The following is a 19,677-nucleotide window of genomic DNA, read 5'->3' on the forward strand; positions in this document are numbered from 1 at the left end:
GTCCATAAGAAGTATTAGTGTGCAGTTTTTTTTCTTGTCTCTGTCTGGTTTTGGTACCAGGGTAAGGGTGGTCTCATAACATGAGTTGGCAAGTGTTCAGCTCACATAAACTGGGAAAGTTTATATACGATTGTTATGATTTCTTCCTTAGATGTTTGCGATTTCACTTGTGAAATTCTCTGGGTGTGTAGTTTCCTTTTTAGAAAGTCTTTTTGTTTATTAAGGTATAATTGAAGGTCTCAGTCAGTTAAACATCTGTCTGCCTTTGGCTCAGGTCATGATCCCAAGGGTTGTGGGATCGAGCCCTGCATCAGGCTCCCTGCTAAGCAGAGAGTCTGCTTCTCCCCCTCCTGCTCCTCCTGCTTGTGCTCTGTCAAATAAATAAAATCTTTAAAAAAAAAAAAGTCTAGTTGACATACAGCCTTATATAGGTTTCAGGTGTACAATATTCTGATTCAATATTTGAGTACATTGTGAAAGGATCACCAAAATAAGTCTAGTTAACATCTATCACCTTACATAGTTACAAGAGTTTTTTTATTTTATGAAAACTTTTAAGATGTACCATCTTAGCAACTTTCACATATGCAATACAGTATTGTTACCTATAGTCACCGTGCTGTACATTACAACACTAGGGCTTAAGTTTAAACCGTAAGTTTGTACCTTTTGACAACCTTCACCTGTTTCTCTCATCCTCTACCCAATGCCCTTCCTCTAGCGACCATCAGTCTGTTCTCTTTATCAATGATCTTGGTATTTTAGGGTGACATTTGTTTTTTTTTATTTTTTTAGATTACACATAAAAGAGAAATTATATAGTACTTTTCTTTCTCTTATTTCACTTAGCATAATGCCCTCGAGGTCCATCCATGTTGTCACAAATGGCAAGATTTCATCCTTTCTTATGACTGAATAATATCCCATTGTATGTATGTATGCATGTGCATGTGCATGCACACACACAGGTTTTCTTTACATATTCATCTATCAATGGGACACTTAAGTTGTATCCGTATCTTGGCTATTGTAAATAATGCTGCAACAAACATGGGGGTACATGAATCTTTCTAAATTAGTGTTTTTGTTTTCTTCAGATAAATAACAAGAAGTACAACTGCTGGATCATTTATATTTTTAATTTATTGAGGAACCTTCAACTATTTTCCATAGTGGCTCTGCCAATTTACATTCCAATCAACAATGCATAAGTGTTTCTTTTTCTTCCCATCCTTGCCAAGACTTGCTTTTCCTTGTCTTTTCAATAATAGTCATTCTAACAGATGTGAGGTGACACCTCATTGTGGCTTTGATTTGCACTTCCAGATCACTAATTGCTGAATATCACTTTATCTTTTTATGTATCTGTTGGCCATATGTATGTCTTTTTTGGGAAAATGCCTATTAGCTCTCCTGCCCATTTTAAAAATTGGATTGTTTGGGGTTTTTTGCTATTGAGTTTTATATATATTTATAAACTCCTTTATCAGGTATGTGATTTGTAAACATTTTCTCTCATTTAGAAGACTGCTTTTTCATTTTCTTGGTCTCTTTTGCTGTGCATAAGCTTTTTAGTTTTATGTAGTCCCACTTGTTTGTTTTTAACTTCCTTGCTTTTGCTTTTGGTATCATGGGTTTTTTTCTGTTTTGTTTTTAAAGATTTTATTTATTTATTTGACAGACAGAGATCACAAGTAGGCAGAGAGGCAGGCAGAGAGAGAAGGGAAAGCAGGTTCTCTGCTGAGCAGAGAGCCCAATGCAGGGCTCGATCCCAGGACCCTGGCAGAGCCTTTAACCCACTGAGCCACCCAGGTGCCCTGGTATCATGGGTTTTTAAACACAAATTCAATTTCCTTAATATACGATTCAGATTATTTCTTATTGAGTAAATATTGGTAGTCTGTGCCCTTAAAAAAAAAAAAAAAAAAAAGTACCCATTTAACACACAAGTAACCCAAATAACCCAAGTAACACACTTACTGAAAAGACTTTCTTTTTTCCATTGAATATTCTTTCCTGCTTTGTTGTAGATTAGTTGACCATAAAGAAATGCTTGATTCCATGCCTAGGGCAGGAAATGTTCAAAATGATCTTGGAATAACCCTTCATACCAGAATGTAAAACATCATCAAAGACTTCTGGAGATGTGCTGAAAAGACTTAGAGGCCTCTCAAAGAGATAACCAAAGATGGGAAAATTTGAGCTTCACAAAGGAAATAACCACAATATCAAAATCGATGTGTATATAACAGTAAAATAATCATTCACTGGGAAATGCTAAGAAATCAATTCAATAGCCTGAAAACCTAAAAAGGGAAAGAATCAATTTATTTTACTTTTCCTATAAAAACTCTCCTCAATGTAACCAAAGAGTTGATGACAGAAATTTTTTCTTTAAAAAAATATTCCAGCCAGTAAATGAAGAAGGGATATAGATAGAAATCATTTTGTAACCCCTACTGAAATGTAGCTGATAATCTCTCATGTTTTCTTAAACTGGTATGTTGGTAAAAAGGAAGACAGTTCTATTTTGAAAACCGTGGACAACTAAAGGGCAAATATCCTCCAATCTCTCCACCTTACAACCAACCCAACAGTTCTCCAACCCCATCAGAACTTCCATTCCTCTGTTCTACCAATTTTCCACTGTCCCTCACCTTCCTATCCTGACTTTTCCACCTATCTGGACTAAAATTCACAGTCAATCAATATAATTAATTCCTACCAACTTAGACACTCTTGCCTCTCACATTATTCCTAATTAGTTCATGAAACCAACACTTTGGTTAAATCGAACTCCATCTACCCCTCCATTTCCCTCCCTTTTCCATTTACAGAGAAAAACTTGAAGGGTTATCTATACTTTGTAGCTCCATTTTTTAAAAAATTAATTAATTTTAAAGATTTTATTTATCTATTTGACAGAGATCACAAGTAGGCAGAGAGGCGGGGGAGGGGGAGGAAGCAGGCTCCCTGATGAGCATGGAGCCCCATGTGGGTCTTGATCCCAGGGTCCTGGGATTGTGACCTGAGCCGAAGGCAGAGGCTTTAACCCACTGAGCCACCCAGGCGTCCCTGACACAGTTCTTTTTAACACACATTTTTCCTTTCGTTTCCAGGAAATCAAACTCACCTATATTCCCTCCAGCCATTCTAACTAGCTCCTGTCAATCCTCTTCGCTGGTTCCTCCTCATTTCCCAGACTTTCTTGGACTGACCCCTCTAGCTTTTTCTATCTATCTTACCCTCTAACTGATCTCATTCAGTAAATACACTTTAAATATCATTTATATACTGATAATACCCAAATTTATGTCTTCAACCTAGATCTTAGATCCTTTTGAACTTCAGGCTTATATATCATACTGCCAACTTAATATCTCTACTTGGATTTCTAGTGGACATCCCATGCTGCATATACTAAATTCCTAACTGAAATCTCACTATCTCCCTATGCCCCAAGTCAGTTTTTCCTACTGTCTTTCCTTTCTTGGTTAATGATACCTCTATTCTTCAAGTTGCTCAGATTAAAAAATGTTTTGTTATCTTGTCACACTTACATTCCACATTAGTTCCATCAGCAAACTGTATCAGCTCCATCTTTAAATTATATCGAATACATGACTCCTCACCATTTTTACTACTCTGGTCCAGATCATCATCTTTTCGCTAGATTATTGTACTTATTGTATTGTATTCCTAATTGGTCTTTCTGCTTCTGCCCTTGACCCCCCACTGCAGCCTTCCTCCTATAGTTCTCTTATCAGAGCAGCCAAAGTGATCCACTTATATCGTAAGCAGATAAGATCACTCCCATGATCAAAAGTCTCCAACAGCTTCCCAGCTCATTCACAGTGAAAGCCAAAATCAAAATATGGCCCATAAGATTCAACCTGATCTGCCCCCTTCCCTCCACTTCCCTTCTCTCATTTCTCACTAGTCTTCATTTCATTTGCTCTTTTTCAGCCACACCAACCTCTTTGCTGTAACAGACATGTTCCCACCTCAAGACTTTTTTTTTTTTAATTCTTTTATAAACATATAATGTATTTATATACCCAGGGGTACAGGTCTGTGAGTCGCCAGTTTTACACACTTCACAGCACATACCCTCCTCAATGGCCATAACCCCACCCCTCTCTCTGGACACCCCCTTCCCCCAGCAACCCTCAGTTTGTTCTGTGAGATTAAGAGTCACTTACGGTTTGTCCCACCTCAAGACTTTTTAAATTGTTGTCCATGCTGCCTAGACTATATGCATAAATAGCCTCCTCAATTATATGCATAAATAGCCCCTTTACTTCCTTCAAATCTTTATTATTACCTTTTCAGGATGCCTTTCCTGGCTACCCCATCTAAAACTCTAATTCCCTTCTCAAATGCTGTAATGTTTTTGTTTTACTTTTTCTCTTAATATTTTTCACTGCTGAATATATGTGATATTTAACTCACCTCATTTATTATCTGGACCACGAAAATGTAAGTACCATGACAGCAGAGTGTTTCTCTTTTGTTCAGCGCTATACCTGAAGCATCTAGAACCGTTCCTGTCACACAGATAGCAGTCAATAAATGGTATGTTGAATAAATGAATACCTGAAGAATCTAGAAAATAAATTTGAAAACAGAATACTGCTTTAGAAGAACATTTTGGGAAATACATAATTCACACACACAAAAAAAGATTTTTAAAATGCTTGACCAAGGGCGCCTGGGTGGCTCAGTGGGTTGAGCCTCTGCCTTCAGCTCAGGTCATGGTCTCAGGGTCCTGGGATGGAGCCCTGCATCGGGCTGTCTGCTTAGCAGGGAGCCTGCTTCCCTCTCTCTCTCTCTCTCTCTGCCTGCCTCTCTGCCTACTTGTGATCTCTTGTCTGTCAAATAAATAAATAAAATAAAAAATAAATAAGTAAAATGCTTGACCAGTAGTAACCAAACAACTGCAAATTAAGAAAATTTTGTATCTATGAAGTTAGCAAAAATTACTAATAGCAGATAACCATGGTTATCAGGATGTATGGATATAGGCAATCTTATACTATGCCAATAATAGTGTAAATTATTTGAACCTTACAGGAGAATAATTGGATAGACTTAGGGAATCTTTTTTTTTTTTTTTTAAGATTTTATTTGACAGACAGAGATCACAAGTAGGCAGAGAGGCAGGCAGAGAAGGCGGGGAGGAGCAGGCTCACCGCTGAGCAGAGAGCCAGATGTGGGGCTCGATTCCAGGACCCCGGGATCACGACCCTGGGATCATGACCCAAGCCGAAGGCAGAGGCTTTAACCCACTGAGCCACCCAGGCGCCCCTTAGGGACTCTTTAATAAACACATACATATTGCCCAATTAGTTACACTTCTAGGAACCTGTCTCCTCCCCCCAACACACACAAATTAGAAAAGCGCATTATAACATATGACAACTAATTGCTGATAAACCCATTGTTCATAATGGCAAGAAACTGGATAAAACAAATTACCCATTAAAAGGGGTAAATGTATTAAAATGTATGGCATGAAAAACTTTAAAATGACGACATAAATTTAAATGGAAAGATACGGTGTATTGTTAAACGACAAAGGTAGGTTACAGAACTGTATGTATAGTGTAATTAACAATTTCCAAGCTATTATGCACATATATGTTAATAAATGAATGGGTGTGTATGTATTCACAGAGGGGGTAAAGATAGTAAGTAAATTTTGATAGTTGCTGGCAGAATTCGGAATGATTTTTATTTTCTTTGAGCTTTTCTATATTTTGCGATTGGGGCGGGCAGTCGGGGACAAGGGACAAGAAGTTAGTACGCACATAAAACAACGAGGCTAATACACAAAAATAAAATTTAAGATAAATAAATACTAAAAGTGTTGGGGCTATTGGTAGCTCTCATAAAAACGTATTTCCAATTACCATAAACCAAAGAAATGAAGCCATGGTACAAAAAGCCGCACAAATCTACACACACACAGACGTGCTCTACCTTTCCTCCACGGAGCTTCTCAAGCACTCACGATCCCACATCACGCACGTTCGCATCCACGTCCATAATGAAACAGAAGGAAAAGCACGTCCCCCAAATCCGCTCACACACGGTCTCACGGCCACACTCAGTCGCAAACAAATGTCTGGCAAACAGTCACATCACGCTACACTCCCAGTCCTTCACGGGCCCCTCCCACGGCCTCGGGGAACCAGCCGCACCCGTGCAGCCCCGCCGGCATCCTCCTCCAGCACCACAGGCAGCGGGTCCGCAGGCCCCTACTCCCAACCAGCACAAAGGGTCCCGGACTCAGAGCTCGCGGCCTCCCGAAGACTCACCAGCGAACCCGCGGAGATAGGCACAGTTCCACACCTCAGTGCCGCCCAAGTGGCACCGCCGGTGCGGACCGAGTCTGAGGAGCCTCTAAGGTCAGCGCCGGCTGTGCCTGAGGGCAGCACGAGCTTCGGTCCGTTAGACGCCGGCCAACGCTTCCCAGAGGCCCCCGCGGCTCACAGGGCGGGGGGGCGGGTCGGCTTTCCTGCCGGCGAGTAGCGGGAATAATCTACCGCTGCGTTTAAGGACGTCCAGATCTGCCTAGGAGGTTCAGCTGAGTTTTGCTGCTGCTGCTTCGCTTGAGCCGGGCACTCCACTCGGAGCCCGGGAGTGCAACTTGGTGCTGAGAAGAATCTGAAAGGGTGCACAACTTTAGGATACGAACTACATTTCCCAGAGGTCTTCACGGCCAAGTCAATTTTCTGCGAAAAGTCTCTTGCTCCTTATGGTTGGCTGGGTCTCCTGTTCCCGGGGTTATGGTGCAGGATCCGTGAAGGAAGCGCCGCTGAGTCGGTGTAGTTCCGTCTGGTCCAGGCCCCTCCCGGACTTCAGTGGGGTGAAGGTGGGCGAAAAAATTAGGGGTCCGTGGAGGGACTAGACTGGCCAGCTTGAGTCTCAAGCTTCTGGCGGCAGTCAGAAAAGAGGAGTGGCGTTGTGTGACCGTGTGTGGGAGATATCGGCCGTGGAACTTGGGGTAGGGTGTCTGCGGAGTCGAGAGACTCTGAGATCCAGTGACTTTGGGGGTCATGCGAATTCGCGATCATCTGTGACCATGGTCGCGGTGTATGTTCTTGTGACCGTTTGATTCGAATCCTGCGGTTTTTTCAGAGACCGTGTCCTTCTGTTAATTCTTTGTGTGTTTCTGCGTTTCTGACTGGCCCCTGTTACAATATTGAAACTTAAAGATTACCAATAAACCACAGACACCAAGATATTAAATGGGAGGAATTTTAGAGCTTTGTGAATCCATATTACTGAAACACCCATGCTTTTTAATTCTGTGTTACTCCATATTCAGTGTGTGTTGCATGGACAAAGGTGATACTGGTAATTTAGAAAGATACTGTTGAAGAGGGCAAAGACATGGAGCCATCAAATGGAAAGGTCATGTCGGGAGTGGAAAGTCTACGGGGGAAAGTAGAGAAATAACCAGGAGCAAAAACCTAAAAATCTAACAAAGCAGGCTATATGTCACTTCTGCTCCAAAGGTCTCACTCTTTTTTTCAGCATTTCCTGTGCGTTTGGCTCTGACTCCAGAAAAATTAAAAAACTATTGACCATGAAAATTGAAGACTGCAATAATTTTGCAGTAGAGACTAAAATGGAGACAATGTCTATGCCAACACTAACCCAGTGTTTTTCTGCTATGGTATGTTCACAAAGAACAAAATGCTGCAGACTACAGCATGCTAAGTATCAGGACCTTGTGGTTGTCGAAGGTATCAGAGAGGATTCTGACTCATTAGCTTACCATGAAGCTATATAAAGGCCACATGACTATGTTACCTCTAGGATGCAGTAGAAGATAGTATTCCTTTCACTAGGCGATAAAGGGCATTTTTTTTTCAGAGTAGTGTGAATATATATCTAAGAAGGGACAAGAGACTCCCAAACACTACATAAGACAGAACAAGTCCTCCAAATAAGTTTTGCTTGTCTTTTGTCTCTACCAATAGTAATTTTTTTCTGTCTACTGAATTATTATAAGAATTATTTTTGCTTATCATTTTATTTAGAGATGATAAAAGAACATAATTAATTGTTCTATGTCCGTCCAGCATCCTGATTTTTTTATGCTTGTAGATTTGTCTATTTCTCCTTTGATTTCTGTTAACTTTGCTTTACAGATTTTGAAGCTCTCTTATTGGATGATATATATTTTGAGTTGTGGTAACTTTTCTTATGGATTGATCCAACAGTCCCTTATAGAATTTTCTCTTTATAATAATTGCTTTTTTGTCTGGTCTATATTGATATTACTATAGTTTCACCATCCTTCTTTTGGTTAGTGCATGGTTTATCTCTTTCTACCCTTTTGCTTTTAACCTGTTTTATTTTTTAAAGTGCATATGTTATTAAACAGCATTATTTTAAAAATAATGACAATCTTACTCTTTAATTTGACATATTTAGTGAATTTACATTTAATGTAGTTGGGTTTTGGTCTACCACTTTAGAATTTATTTACTTTTTTGGCCTAGCTTTTTTTTAATTTTAATTTTTTTCTTGAGATCATTCTAGATTTGCATACAGTTGTAAGACATAATCCAGAAATCCCATGTGCCCTTTATCCAGTTTCTCCCAATGACAACATCTCCCAAAACTATATATAATATTATATATAATATCACAACCTGGATATTGACATTGACACAGTCAAGATTTAAAATATTTTCATCATTACAAAGATATTTCATGTGTCTTTTTATAGCCACCCCTACGTCATTTCTGCCCCCAGCCTCCTCTTTAAGGCCAGGCAACCCTTATCTGTTCTCTCATCTCTGTAGTTTTACCTTTCAAGAATATTAAATAAATGGAATGATAAAATATGTAATATAGGCATTGGTTTTTCATGCAGCTTAATTCCCTGGAGATTCAGATATGTTGTTACATGTGTAAGTAATTCATTCCTATTTATTGCTGAGTAGTATTCAGTGTGAATGTACTACACTTTCTTCAGTCAATCAGTCATTGAAGAACATGAGTTGTTTTAAACTTTTGACCATTATAACTAAAGCTGCTGTACACATTTGTGTAAAGTTTTTTGTGTGAACTAGATTTCCATTTCTTTTAGGTGAACACCTCGGAAAGGTTTTAGAAGGAATTTGTCAGTTTATACCAAAACACAGAAATGGAAAAAGAAAACCTCGAGATTTTGATTGCAATTGTGTTGAAAATACAGATGAATTTGGGAAGAACTGACATCTTTAAAATGGTGAATCTTGTGACCCCTGAACACAGTATATATCTCCATTTAGATCCTCTTTCATTTCTCTCAGGAATATTGTGTAGTTTTTGAAGGTAGTGAAATCTTTTGTCAGAATTATCCCCAAGTATTTCAGATTTTTTGATGCTATTGTAAATGGCATTTCTAAAAATTTTAATTTCCAGTTGTTCCTTGCCAGCGTATAGAAATACAATTGATTTTTGTACATTGATCTTGTAGCTTGTTACTTTGCTAAGGTCACTTAGTGTTTCTACAACAATTTTGGAGGTTCCATTGGATTTTCTACATAGATGATCATGTCACCTATGAAAAAAGACATCGGTACCTATTCCTAATTGTTGGAAATAGTGATACCCATTTCTTTTCCAATTTTCAAGTACTACCCATAAAATTTGGTTGGCATATTAAGACTGATGATCACACACACACATACACACATCCCAAGAGGGTATGAAAGTTTTATTACTCACATAATGAAGCTTCCTAGGAGAAGCAGGGCAGGCTTCACAAGAAAGTCTGCAAATGGTTTGCAAAAGCAAGGAACTGAAATTGGCAGGGCTTGTGGGGTTTAAATCTGCAAGTGCCAAAGGCGGGAACACCTGAGCTCGTGGGCACAAGAGGAAAGAGGAGGAGTGAGGCTTAAAAACCAGGAACTTCTGCCACTCTCCACGCTGCTTGCATGCTCCTTCTGTGCACGCCTGGTGAGGCAGCAGCTGAGGAGACTCTAGACCACCATGCAGCTGGCAAACAGCCCAAGGAATGAGTCAAGATTGAGAACAATGATCATATTCACTTGGAGGTGGTGAAATAGGATGGTCCGGTGGTGCAGTTTTAAGATTAAGAGGGCATACAATACTTAGTATAAATAAAAGCCTACTGTGAACAATAGGGTTTGTTAATGAGGTGAATTAGATTCTGATTTGACAGGCAGACAATCAGTGAAACAGACTCATCTGCACCGTTGGAAATGGATGATGAAAATATAATTGATGTGTTCTAACAGCAGACAGATCCCTAAAAAGGGATCTGCTACATTACTCCAGAACTGTGTTCCTCCAGACAAAGAAGACATCCTCAATTAGAAAAATGCAATTTGGTTCCACCACATCTTAACTGTTACCATATGGTTTTTCTGGTCTTTCATTTTCCTCTTCCCTATTCCCTTATTGTACATAAATTAGTGTACGTGCATGAGCATATTGCTTTAAAAAAAAAACCTAAATGCTAATTAACATCAAATGGAGATGGGCTGGGGAAAAATACTGGTTTTGTGAAAATACCCCATTTCCATTAGTAATATGCTTTTCAGCTTTTATCTTTATATACTCTGTAAGTTATTTTGCTCTGTTTAACAAAAACAGAACAACAAAAATCCTTGTTTACCTTGTTTGATTGGATAATTTTAATGTTTTTCATTTATCATTGTTAAACCAAGGATAATTTTATAACTTCTTTGTACATAGCTGTTACATGTAAGGCAATCTGTCTTTAAGTTAGGATAAATTACTCTAAAAGAAATGAACCCTAGATGGTTTTCCCTTTGTGTCAAGTGTCTTGTTTAAAAAAAAAATGTGGGTTTTTTTTCCAATCTGTGAGCAGTCAAACATCAAAAAATAGAATTAGACTCTTCATTACATTATCAAATCTGAATGCTCTTTCTTTTCTGATTTCACCGGCAAAAACTTTCAATACAAGGTTGGGGTACCAGGTGGTGGGTATTATAGAGGGCACGGATTGCATGGAGCACTGGGTGTGGTGAAAAAATAATGAATACTGTTATGCTGAAAATAAATTTAATTTAAAAATAATTAAAAAATTAAAATTTAAATTTAAAAAAAAAGATTGAATAGAAGTAGGGATATCTTTTTTTTTTTTAAGATTTTATTTTTATTTGTCAGAGAGAGGAGCGAGAGTGAGTACAGGCAGACAGAGTGGCAGGCAGAGGCAGAGGGAGAAGCAGGCTCCCTGTCAAGCAAGGAGCCCGATGTGGGACTCGATCCCAGGACACTGGGATCATGACCTGAGCCAAAGGAAGCTGCTTAACCAACTGAGCCACCCAGGCGTCCTTGAAGTAGGGATATCTTTGCCCTGTATCTGATCTTAGAGGGAAAGTATGCAGTGTTGTTCCGTGAAATGGTAGATTGTGGAGAGCCATGCAGCAGGAGCAAGGAGTCATGTACTAAGCAAGGCATGAGAGGCCAAGGCTGTAGATAGTTTGCCTAAGGAATGCGAGCAGATGCAGGGAGTCACGTACTAAGCAAGGCCAGAAGAGTGGGAGGAGTGAGAGATTAACCCAAGGACTGTGAGTGCATTCGCGGGTGACGTTTGATAGATACCAGGAGTCAAGGGAAAGGCGCATGATCTGTAGAACAAAGAAAACCTATGGAGTCACATACGTGCTCACGAGCACGATGCGTGCACATAGATAGTCCTTCTGATTGGTAGTTTTGTTAGTCGTGGTATACTCTGATTGGATATAGTTCGCACTTGGTGGAGATATACTTGGGGGTCTTAGACTGGGGGCGGTCCCCGGCTGAAGATTGTGAATAAAGAAGTTTGCCACTCACCTCGCCTACGGGTCGTTCTTGCGGGTCGAGAGCGACAGTAGATGAAGGTTTTTGCTAGATGGCTTTTTTTTTTAAGTTTTTTTTTTTTTTATTTGACAGACAGAAGTCTCAAGTAGGCAGAGAAGCAGGCAGAGAGAGAGAGAGAGAGAGGAGGAAGCAGGTTCTCTGCTGAGCAGAGAGCCCAACGCGGGGCTTGATCCCAGGACCCTGGGACCATGACCTGAGCTGAAGGCAGAGGCTTAACCCACTGAGCCACCCAGATGCCCCTGCTAGATGGCTTTTAATTAGGAAGGTTTTTTTCTTTTCCTAGTAAGTGTGTTTATTAAAAATGGATGTTGATTTTTGTCAAATACTTTTCCTGCATCTATTGAGATGGTAATACTGATTTTCTCTTTTTTTTTTCCCCTTTACTTCAGTAATATAGTGAATTACACTGGGCCTCAAATCTTAAACCAATCTTAGGTTCCTGAGACAGACATCACCTGGCCATTGTGCATTATCATTTTTATATATTCTTGGATTCAATTTGCTAATGTTTTATTAATAATTCATGAGGGATGTTTGTCTGTGGTTTTTGGGAGGGGGTAGTATTTTTGTCTAGATAACTCCTAGAGTGAGTTGAGAAGATTTCCCCTCTTTTCAGTATCCTGAAAGAGTATAGAATCTTAATTTTTTTCTTCAAATGCTTAAGAGAATTTAAAGTGTTTACTAGAAATTAAAATTAAATAGAAATGTGTAATAAAATTTAGCAGTGAAGCTATCTGGGACTGGTATTTTTATTTTTATTTTTTCAGGAAGGTTTTTAATTACAAATGCTATTTAATAGATATAAGGGCTAGTCAGGTTAACTACTTTCTTCTTCTAAAATTTATTTATTTATTTGACAGAGAGAGAGAGAGAATTCACAAGTAAGCAGAGAGGCAGGCAGAGAGGGGGTGGAAGCAGACTCCCAGCTGAGCAGAGAGCCCAATGTGGGGCTCGATCCCAGGACCCTGAGACCATGACTTGAGCCAAAGGCAAAGGCTTAACCCACTGAGCCACCCAGGCGCCCCAGGTTAACTACTTTCTTTAGTAAGGTTTAATAATTCATGTCTGTCAAGAAATCTATTTCATCTAAGTTGTTTATTGGATTAAAGTTGTTGTGATATATTGTATTATCCTTTTAATGTTAGAATCTGTAGTGATGGCACCTCTCTCGTTTTTGGTTTGCGTTAGTTTGTTATTTCCCTTTCTTTCCTCTTCAGTCTGGCTAGTTTTATATTTATTACTCTCAAAGAATTACCTTTAGGTTGCATTGGTTTATCTTTATTTTTCAGTTTTCTATTTCATCGATTTCTGCTCTGATCTTTATTATTTCCTTTGTTTTTCTTACTTGCATTATGTTTAATTTGCTCTTTTTCTGGTATGTTCAAGTGGAAAATGAAGTCATGGGTTTAAGACTTTGATTTCTTCTTTGCTAGTAGAGTATTTGATTCTATAAATTTCCTCCTGATTACTGCTTCAGTGGCATCCCATAATTTTTATGTTTTCATTTTCTTTTGGGTCAAAATACTTTCTAAAATCCACAGGTTATTTAAAACGGTATGTTTTCAAATATTAGAGAATTATCCACATATTTTTAGCTATTTATTTTTTTAAGATTTTTTTTATTTGAGAGAGAGCAAGCGAGAGCATGGACAGAGGGAGAGGGAGAAGGAGACTCCCCGCTGAGTAGAGAGTGCCACGTGGGGCTGGATCCTGAGACCCTCAGATCATGACCTGAGCCAAAGGCAGATGCTTAACTGACCGAACCACCCAGGTGCCCCTCAGCTATTGATTGCTAATTCAGTTTCATTTTGGAAAGAGGTTTGTTTTGTGGTCCAGAATATATTCTTTGTATATGCTCCATGTACTCCTGAAAAAAATGAGTATTTTTTTTCATTTGTTGGTTGTAGTGCCCTGTAAATATTAATTAGCTCAAATGACAGTGTTTTTCAAATCTTCTATGTTTGAGCTTATTTTCTTTCTACTTGTTCTAGAAATTATTATTTTTTAAGATTTTATTTATTTATTTGATAGAGATCACAGGTAGGCAGAGAGGCAGGCAGAGAGAGAGCAAGGGAAGCAGGCTCCCTGCCGAGCAGAGAGCCCAATGCGGGGCTCCATTCCAGGACCCTAGGATCATGACCTGAGCTGAAGGCAGAGGCTTTAACCCACTGAGCCGCCTAGGTGCCCCTCTAGCAATTATTCAGAGTGGTATTGGACTCTCTGATTTACCATTGTGGATTTTTCTTTTTCTTCCAGTTTAGTCAGTGGTTGTTTCGTGCATTTTGAAAGTATTGTTAGATGCATAAACATTTATGATTTTTATTTTCTTTTGATGAACTGACCTTCATTATTATGAAATGATCTTCTTTATCCCTATATTTTTTGTTCTGAAATCTATGTTGTATACATTAATACAGCTACTCCAGTTTTTTAAACAGCTTTATTGAGATACAACTCACCTATCATACAATTCAACCTTTTAATGTGTACAATTCAATTTTGGTATGTTACATTATTAAATTTTATATTACTATAAAATGTTTAACAAAATTTGCCATTTTAACATTTTTTAAGTGTACAATTCAGTGGCATTAAGTGCATTCACAATGTTGTATAATCACCAATACTGTCTATTTCCAAAATTTTTATCATCCAAAATGGAAACTCTATAATCACTAAACATACTAAGCAATCAACTCTCAATCCCTCCTTCCCCACAACCCCTGGTAACTACTATTTTCTTTCTCTATGAAGTTGCCTAATCCAAATATCTCATATAAGCAGAATACAATATTTGTCCCTTTGTGTATGATTTATACTTTGTATAATTGTTTCAAGGTTCATCCATGTAGTAATGTGTTCTCAAACTTTATTCCTTTTTATGGCTGAATAGCATTCCATTGTATGTACATACCACATTTGTTTATCCATTCATCTGTTGATGGATACTTGGGTTGTTTCCACCTTTTGGCTATTTTGAATAATGCTATAATGAACACTGGAATACAAGTATCTGTTCAAGCCCACTCTTTTGGGAGTGGAATTGCTAGGTCATATGGTAAACCTATGCTAAGCTTGAGAAGAACTGACGAACTGTTTTCTATAGCAGCTGCACCATTTTATATTCTTAACATCATCATACAATGCTTTTAAGTTATACATGTCCTCATCAATATTTGCTATTTTGATAATACTGATCCTAGTAGGTATACAGTGGTATCTCATAGCTTTATTTGCATTTTTAATAATATTGAGCATCTTTGTGTTTATTGGCAATTTTTATCTTCTTTAGAGAAATATAAATTCAAGTGTTTTGCTCATCTTTTAATTGGATTGTCTTCTTGTTGAGCTTTAGGAGTTCTTTATATACTGATATTAAATCCTTGTCAAATACATGATTTACAAATATTTTTACCCATTCTGTAGGCTCTTTTCACTTTCTTGATAATGTCCTTTGATAAGGTCCTTTCTTAATGTTTTTGAGGAAGTCTAATATATGTTTTTTTTCTCCCTTTGGTTGCTTGTGCTTTTGTTGTCACATCTAAGAACCCATTGCCAAATCTGAGGTTATTCCAGCTTTCTCTACACAGCATTACCATGGTGTATTTCCATCCTTGTATTTCTAACTATTGGTAGAGTTCTACTTAACTTCTCAGAGGCAGCATGTGGTTGAGTCATACTTTTTCATCCCATCTGAAACTCTAGGCCTCTTAATTGGATGTTCAGTAAATTATATTTAGTCTGATAATTGATATAAGCCTTCCATTTTGCAATTTGTTTCCCATCTGGTTTTTGTTCCCTTCTCTAACTTCTTTTGGATTGAGTGATTTATGATAATTAGATTCCACTGTATCTTCCTTGTTGGACTATTAGCTATAACTTTTTATTTTGTTAGGTTAGTGGTTGCTGTAGGGCTTAGAGTGAAAATCTTTCACTTGTTACAGTGTTTGTTCAAATGATACTATATTACTTCACAAAGAATGTAGGAACCTTGGGGGTATCTGGATGGCTCAGTCAGTTAAGTGTCTGACTCTTGAATTTGGGTTAGGTTATGATCTCAGGGTTCACAGATCGAGCCCCATGTTGGGCTCTGCATGCAGCGCGGAGGTGGCTTGTCCCTCTCCTTCTGTTCCTCCTCCCTGCTCATGTGTGTGCTCTCTCAGACGAATAAATAAATAAAATCTTAAAGAAAAAAAGAATGTAGTAAACTTAGGATAGTTTATTTCCACTATTTCCTTCTCTTCTCCTGGCCTTTCTGCTATTGTTACTCTATGATTTCCATATATATCCAAAGCTACATTGTTTTTCTTTCAACAGTAACTTATCTTTTGGTGACATTTAATTAATAAAAATGTCTTACATATTTACCCTACAGTTATCATCTCTAATGCTCTTCATTCCCTTGTGTAGATCCAGATTTCTATTTGTTATTCAATCATACATATATTTTAGCCTCTTGAGGTTGTCATTAGTATTAGTCATTAGTATTCTATAAGTATTCTATAAGCGATTTTTTTAAAGATTTTATTTATTTATTTGACAGAGAGAGATCACAAGTAGACAGAGAGGCAGGCAGAGAGAGAGAGAGAGAAGCAGGCTCCCCGCTGAGCAGAGAATTCGATGCGGGCTTCGATCCCAGGACCCTGAGATCATGACCCGAGCGGAAGGCAGCGGCTTAACCCACTGAGCCACCCAGGCGCCCATCTATAAGCGATTTTTTAAAGTTTATTTTGTCTATATCTATCCCAGCACCTTGAAGAGCATCTGGCACACAGTTGGTGCTTTCTAATTAGATACCTCAGAGAAAAACTTCAATCACTATCCACATCCATTAGACTAGTGCTCAGGACCTGTCACACACACTATCCTATTACATTCTTACCCCACTCTCCACCAGTCAGTCCCTTTCTGTATAACACATTCTCTCAGGTAACACCACAAATGTCACACAATAATACAACCTTACACATGGTCACAGAAAACCAGCATACCCACCCTAACACCCAGAGTTTTACACAGAAACACACACAATGACAGAATCAAAGGGTCATGCAGCAACTCACAAAATTAGTTCTGTGATAGAACTTGTGGGGAGACAATAAATAAAAATTTAAAATACAAACGCTATTGTTCTAAGGGAGTATAGATCAGATTAAGGCGGTCAGAGAGGTGTGATCAGGGAAGGCCTTTGTGGAGGTGTGACATTAATATCTGAAAGGACAGAGTAAGGGAACTTTGAAGATACCCAGCAGAAGAGCCATTTTAGTAAGGGGGGGGGGGACACATTCACACCCATAATCACCAAATCACAAATACAAGAACCGTACACAAAGGGTGACTCACTCCCTTCGGATCTTCAAGCTAACCCTTTCCGAACCAAAAACGCCCTAGGGAAGGCGGAGCTGGGTGAAATTACAATGCACCTGCGCACTCTACTCTCTGCTCTCCCTGTCCCACACAGTTTTTTCGGGTACCCCAGCTCAATTGTAGGAGCACGTCCCTCACCCCGTTTGTGCGGACCGCACACACGAACCGCACTCCCTGCGGCTACTCGGCGCCTCTAAGTTCTCCGCCCCGTTGCACAGGGAGGTGGACCAAGCACTTGTGCCTGCGCACTTCAATCCCAGTCCGTCTAGTTGACGCTCGACCAGGTTCCTTTGGCGGACACAGGATCCGAGGTGAGATTTAGGCTCCCTCTGCAGGGCCTGGAACAGCCCGGCGTGGGGAGGACCCGGGGCAGAGGGGCTGCGTTACTAACCCCCGAACGGCGCCGCGCCAGTGCAGTCGGACTCTGCAGCGCCGCTTTTTTTTTTTTTTTTTTTTTTTTTTTTGGTCTGGACTACATTTCCCAGTGGCCCCTGCGAGCACAGGGCCGGCGGTCCCTTTGTGTCCTCCGGAGGCCCAGTCGCTTCTTTTCCGGGCCCGCGGGGGTGGGTTCCCATCAGACTCTTAAGGCAGGAGGTGGGCCGGAATAGAGATTGCCCGAGCCTTCGGAGCAGGGACGGGCTCTTTCCGCAGTTGACTTCTGCAGGTAGGGAATGGGCTGAAGAGTGGGCTGTGGGTCACCCGGACGTCGGTTCCCAGGCCCTCGGTGTGACTCTAGGTGCGAGATGGTGGTTGGTTGTCATACAGCGTGAGGCTGTCATCTGATGTGACTGTGCACGTCGTATCTGTGACCGTGGGCGCAGGCGAGTCGATGGTTGGTGCTACAGAGTGTGAGACTGTGAGTGGGGGTGGGAGGGTATTGTGTCCCCCGTTGTTCCAGTACCCATGGCCTCTTTGTAACTGGAGTTGTTTGAGTGTAAACGTAGGTTGTGGTACCCTCGTGTTTGAGACTTGGAGCTACAGATGAGCGTGACGGGGTGAGACTGCCCATACCCATGGCGACTGATTGTTCTGTGTGTAAGACCGTGGATGGCGCTGTAGTTTTTAAGAATGAGTAGGTGGGGGTACTGAGTGAGACTGTGTGCCACCAATATCTTTTGAAGCTAGCCAGGTGATGCCATTGTGCCACCAAGTTTCAGAAGCACTGGTCTATTTATTGGAGAGAAGAAAGACTGGAGTCAGGAAGACCTTTGTTTGATCTGGGTACTGTTATTCATTAGTTGTGTGTCTTTATGTAAATGGTTACATTCCTTGGGAGTCTTTATTTGTAAAAATCTAGAAAATCTATTGCTAAAATAACAAATTAGGCAGTGAAAATTTAGTCATGGGTTAAATTGCATGCAAACAAATTTCTAGATCTCTCCCTTATGCTTTCTCTCTGTTGGAAGGAAGGGTGCAACAGAAGGAAAGAGAAGCTGAAAAATTCTAGGCTGGTGATTCTGGATGCTGCAAGGAAACCCTAGTTTTTCATGTTCTCTTCCCCATCTCAGTCATCTGAGGACACTGCCATTTCCCAAGAGAAGAGCTAAGAGGAGGAAAGAATGGCTGTTGGACTTCTTAAAGCCATGTACCAGGTCAGTTGGTGTTTTCTATTTCCTGAAATATTTTACTGCTCTTTATACCAAACTGATATTAACTTTGCTTTTGCTGAAACTTTCCTGGGTGAGTAATCATGTCACTTATTATATCCCTCCTGCAGCTGATTCCCACCTCATTCAGGATAAATGCTGAAGTCCTTGCCTTAGCCTGCAAGGCCGTACATAATCTGGTCCACTTTTTGAGCTCAGGTAATCACTCCATTTGTAACTCACTCACTCAGCTCTAAGCACACTAGTGTCCTTGTAGTGAGCTGAGTACATTAAAAAAAAAAAATTTTTTTTTACCTGAATACATTCTTAACTCATAGACTTGTACTTGCTGTTCCCTCTGCCTGGAATGCTGTTCCCCAAGATACAGACTAACTTCTTCACTATAGATTCTGCTCAAACATTTATTCCCTCAACAAATTTTTATTGAGCACCTGTTGAGTAAGAAGGCTTAGTCCTTGGTCCTCTTCTCCACCTACACTCACTCCTTTGGTAATCTCATTCTGTCTCATGACTTCAGATGCCATCTATATGGCAACAATCACCAAATTATATATAGTCGAGACCTCTCTCCTGAAATCCAGACTTGTATATCCAGCTACCTACTTAGCATCTTCATTTGGTTGTATAATGATACCTCAAACTCAAATGTCTCAAACTTAGTGAAACAAGCCATTAGAAGTTTGGGGGCACAGAAGTGACATGATCTAATTCTCACTTAATAGAATCACTCTGGCTGCTGTTGAGAATAAACTGAATGGGACAAGGATAGAAATAGGGAAACCAATTAGGAATCTTTTACATACATCCCTGTCTCAGGTACACAAGCTAAAAGTCTTCCATCATGAAG

At 39.7% G+C, this 19,677-nt stretch overlaps 2 protein-coding genes across 14 annotated transcripts in view; one reads left to right on the plus strand and one right to left on the minus strand.

Annotated features, from left to right (window-relative positions):
* Positions 1-6,491, minus strand: part of ZNF569 (zinc finger protein 569) — a 55,289-nt gene extending 48,798 nt beyond the window's left edge. For 2 of the 4 annotated variants that reach the window (XM_032325567.1, XM_032325563.1), the window contains exons 1-2: positions 6,321-6,491; positions 4,453-4,605 (exon numbers count right to left, since the gene is read on the minus strand). In XM_032325567.1, coding sequence (XP_032181458.1) covers positions 4,453-4,457 — 5 coding nt within the window. In that variant the 5' untranslated portion in view covers positions 4,458-4,605; positions 6,321-6,491. The remainder of the gene's footprint in view (positions 1-4,452; positions 4,606-6,320) is intronic. The other 2 variants (XM_032325564.1, XM_032325562.1) reach the window with 1 other exon arrangement.
* A 260-nt stretch (positions 6,492-6,751) lies between these two features.
* Positions 6,752-19,677, plus strand: part of ZNF570 (zinc finger protein 570) — a 38,170-nt gene continuing 25,244 nt past the window's right edge. The window contains exons 1-3 of one of the 10 annotated variants that reach the window (XM_032325650.1): positions 17,791-17,887; positions 18,630-18,815; positions 18,941-19,028. Coding sequence is in view for 9 of the 10 variants with exons in the window: in XM_032325646.1 (XP_032181537.1) it covers positions 18,783-18,815 (33 nt within the window). In the remaining variant the exon portion in view is untranslated. Of the gene's footprint in view, positions 6,878-17,457; positions 17,535-17,790; positions 17,888-18,004; positions 18,080-18,629; positions 18,816-18,940; positions 19,029-19,677 lie in introns of those variants that run through there. The other 9 variants (XM_032325646.1, XM_032325649.1, XM_032325644.1 and 6 more) reach the window with 9 other exon arrangements.

The sequence above is a fragment of the Mustela erminea genome, chromosome 19 (assembly GCF_009829155.1).
Source record: "Mustela erminea isolate mMusErm1 chromosome 19, mMusErm1.Pri, whole genome shotgun sequence".
Lineage (NCBI taxonomy): Eukaryota > Metazoa > Chordata > Mammalia > Carnivora > Mustelidae > Mustela > Mustela erminea.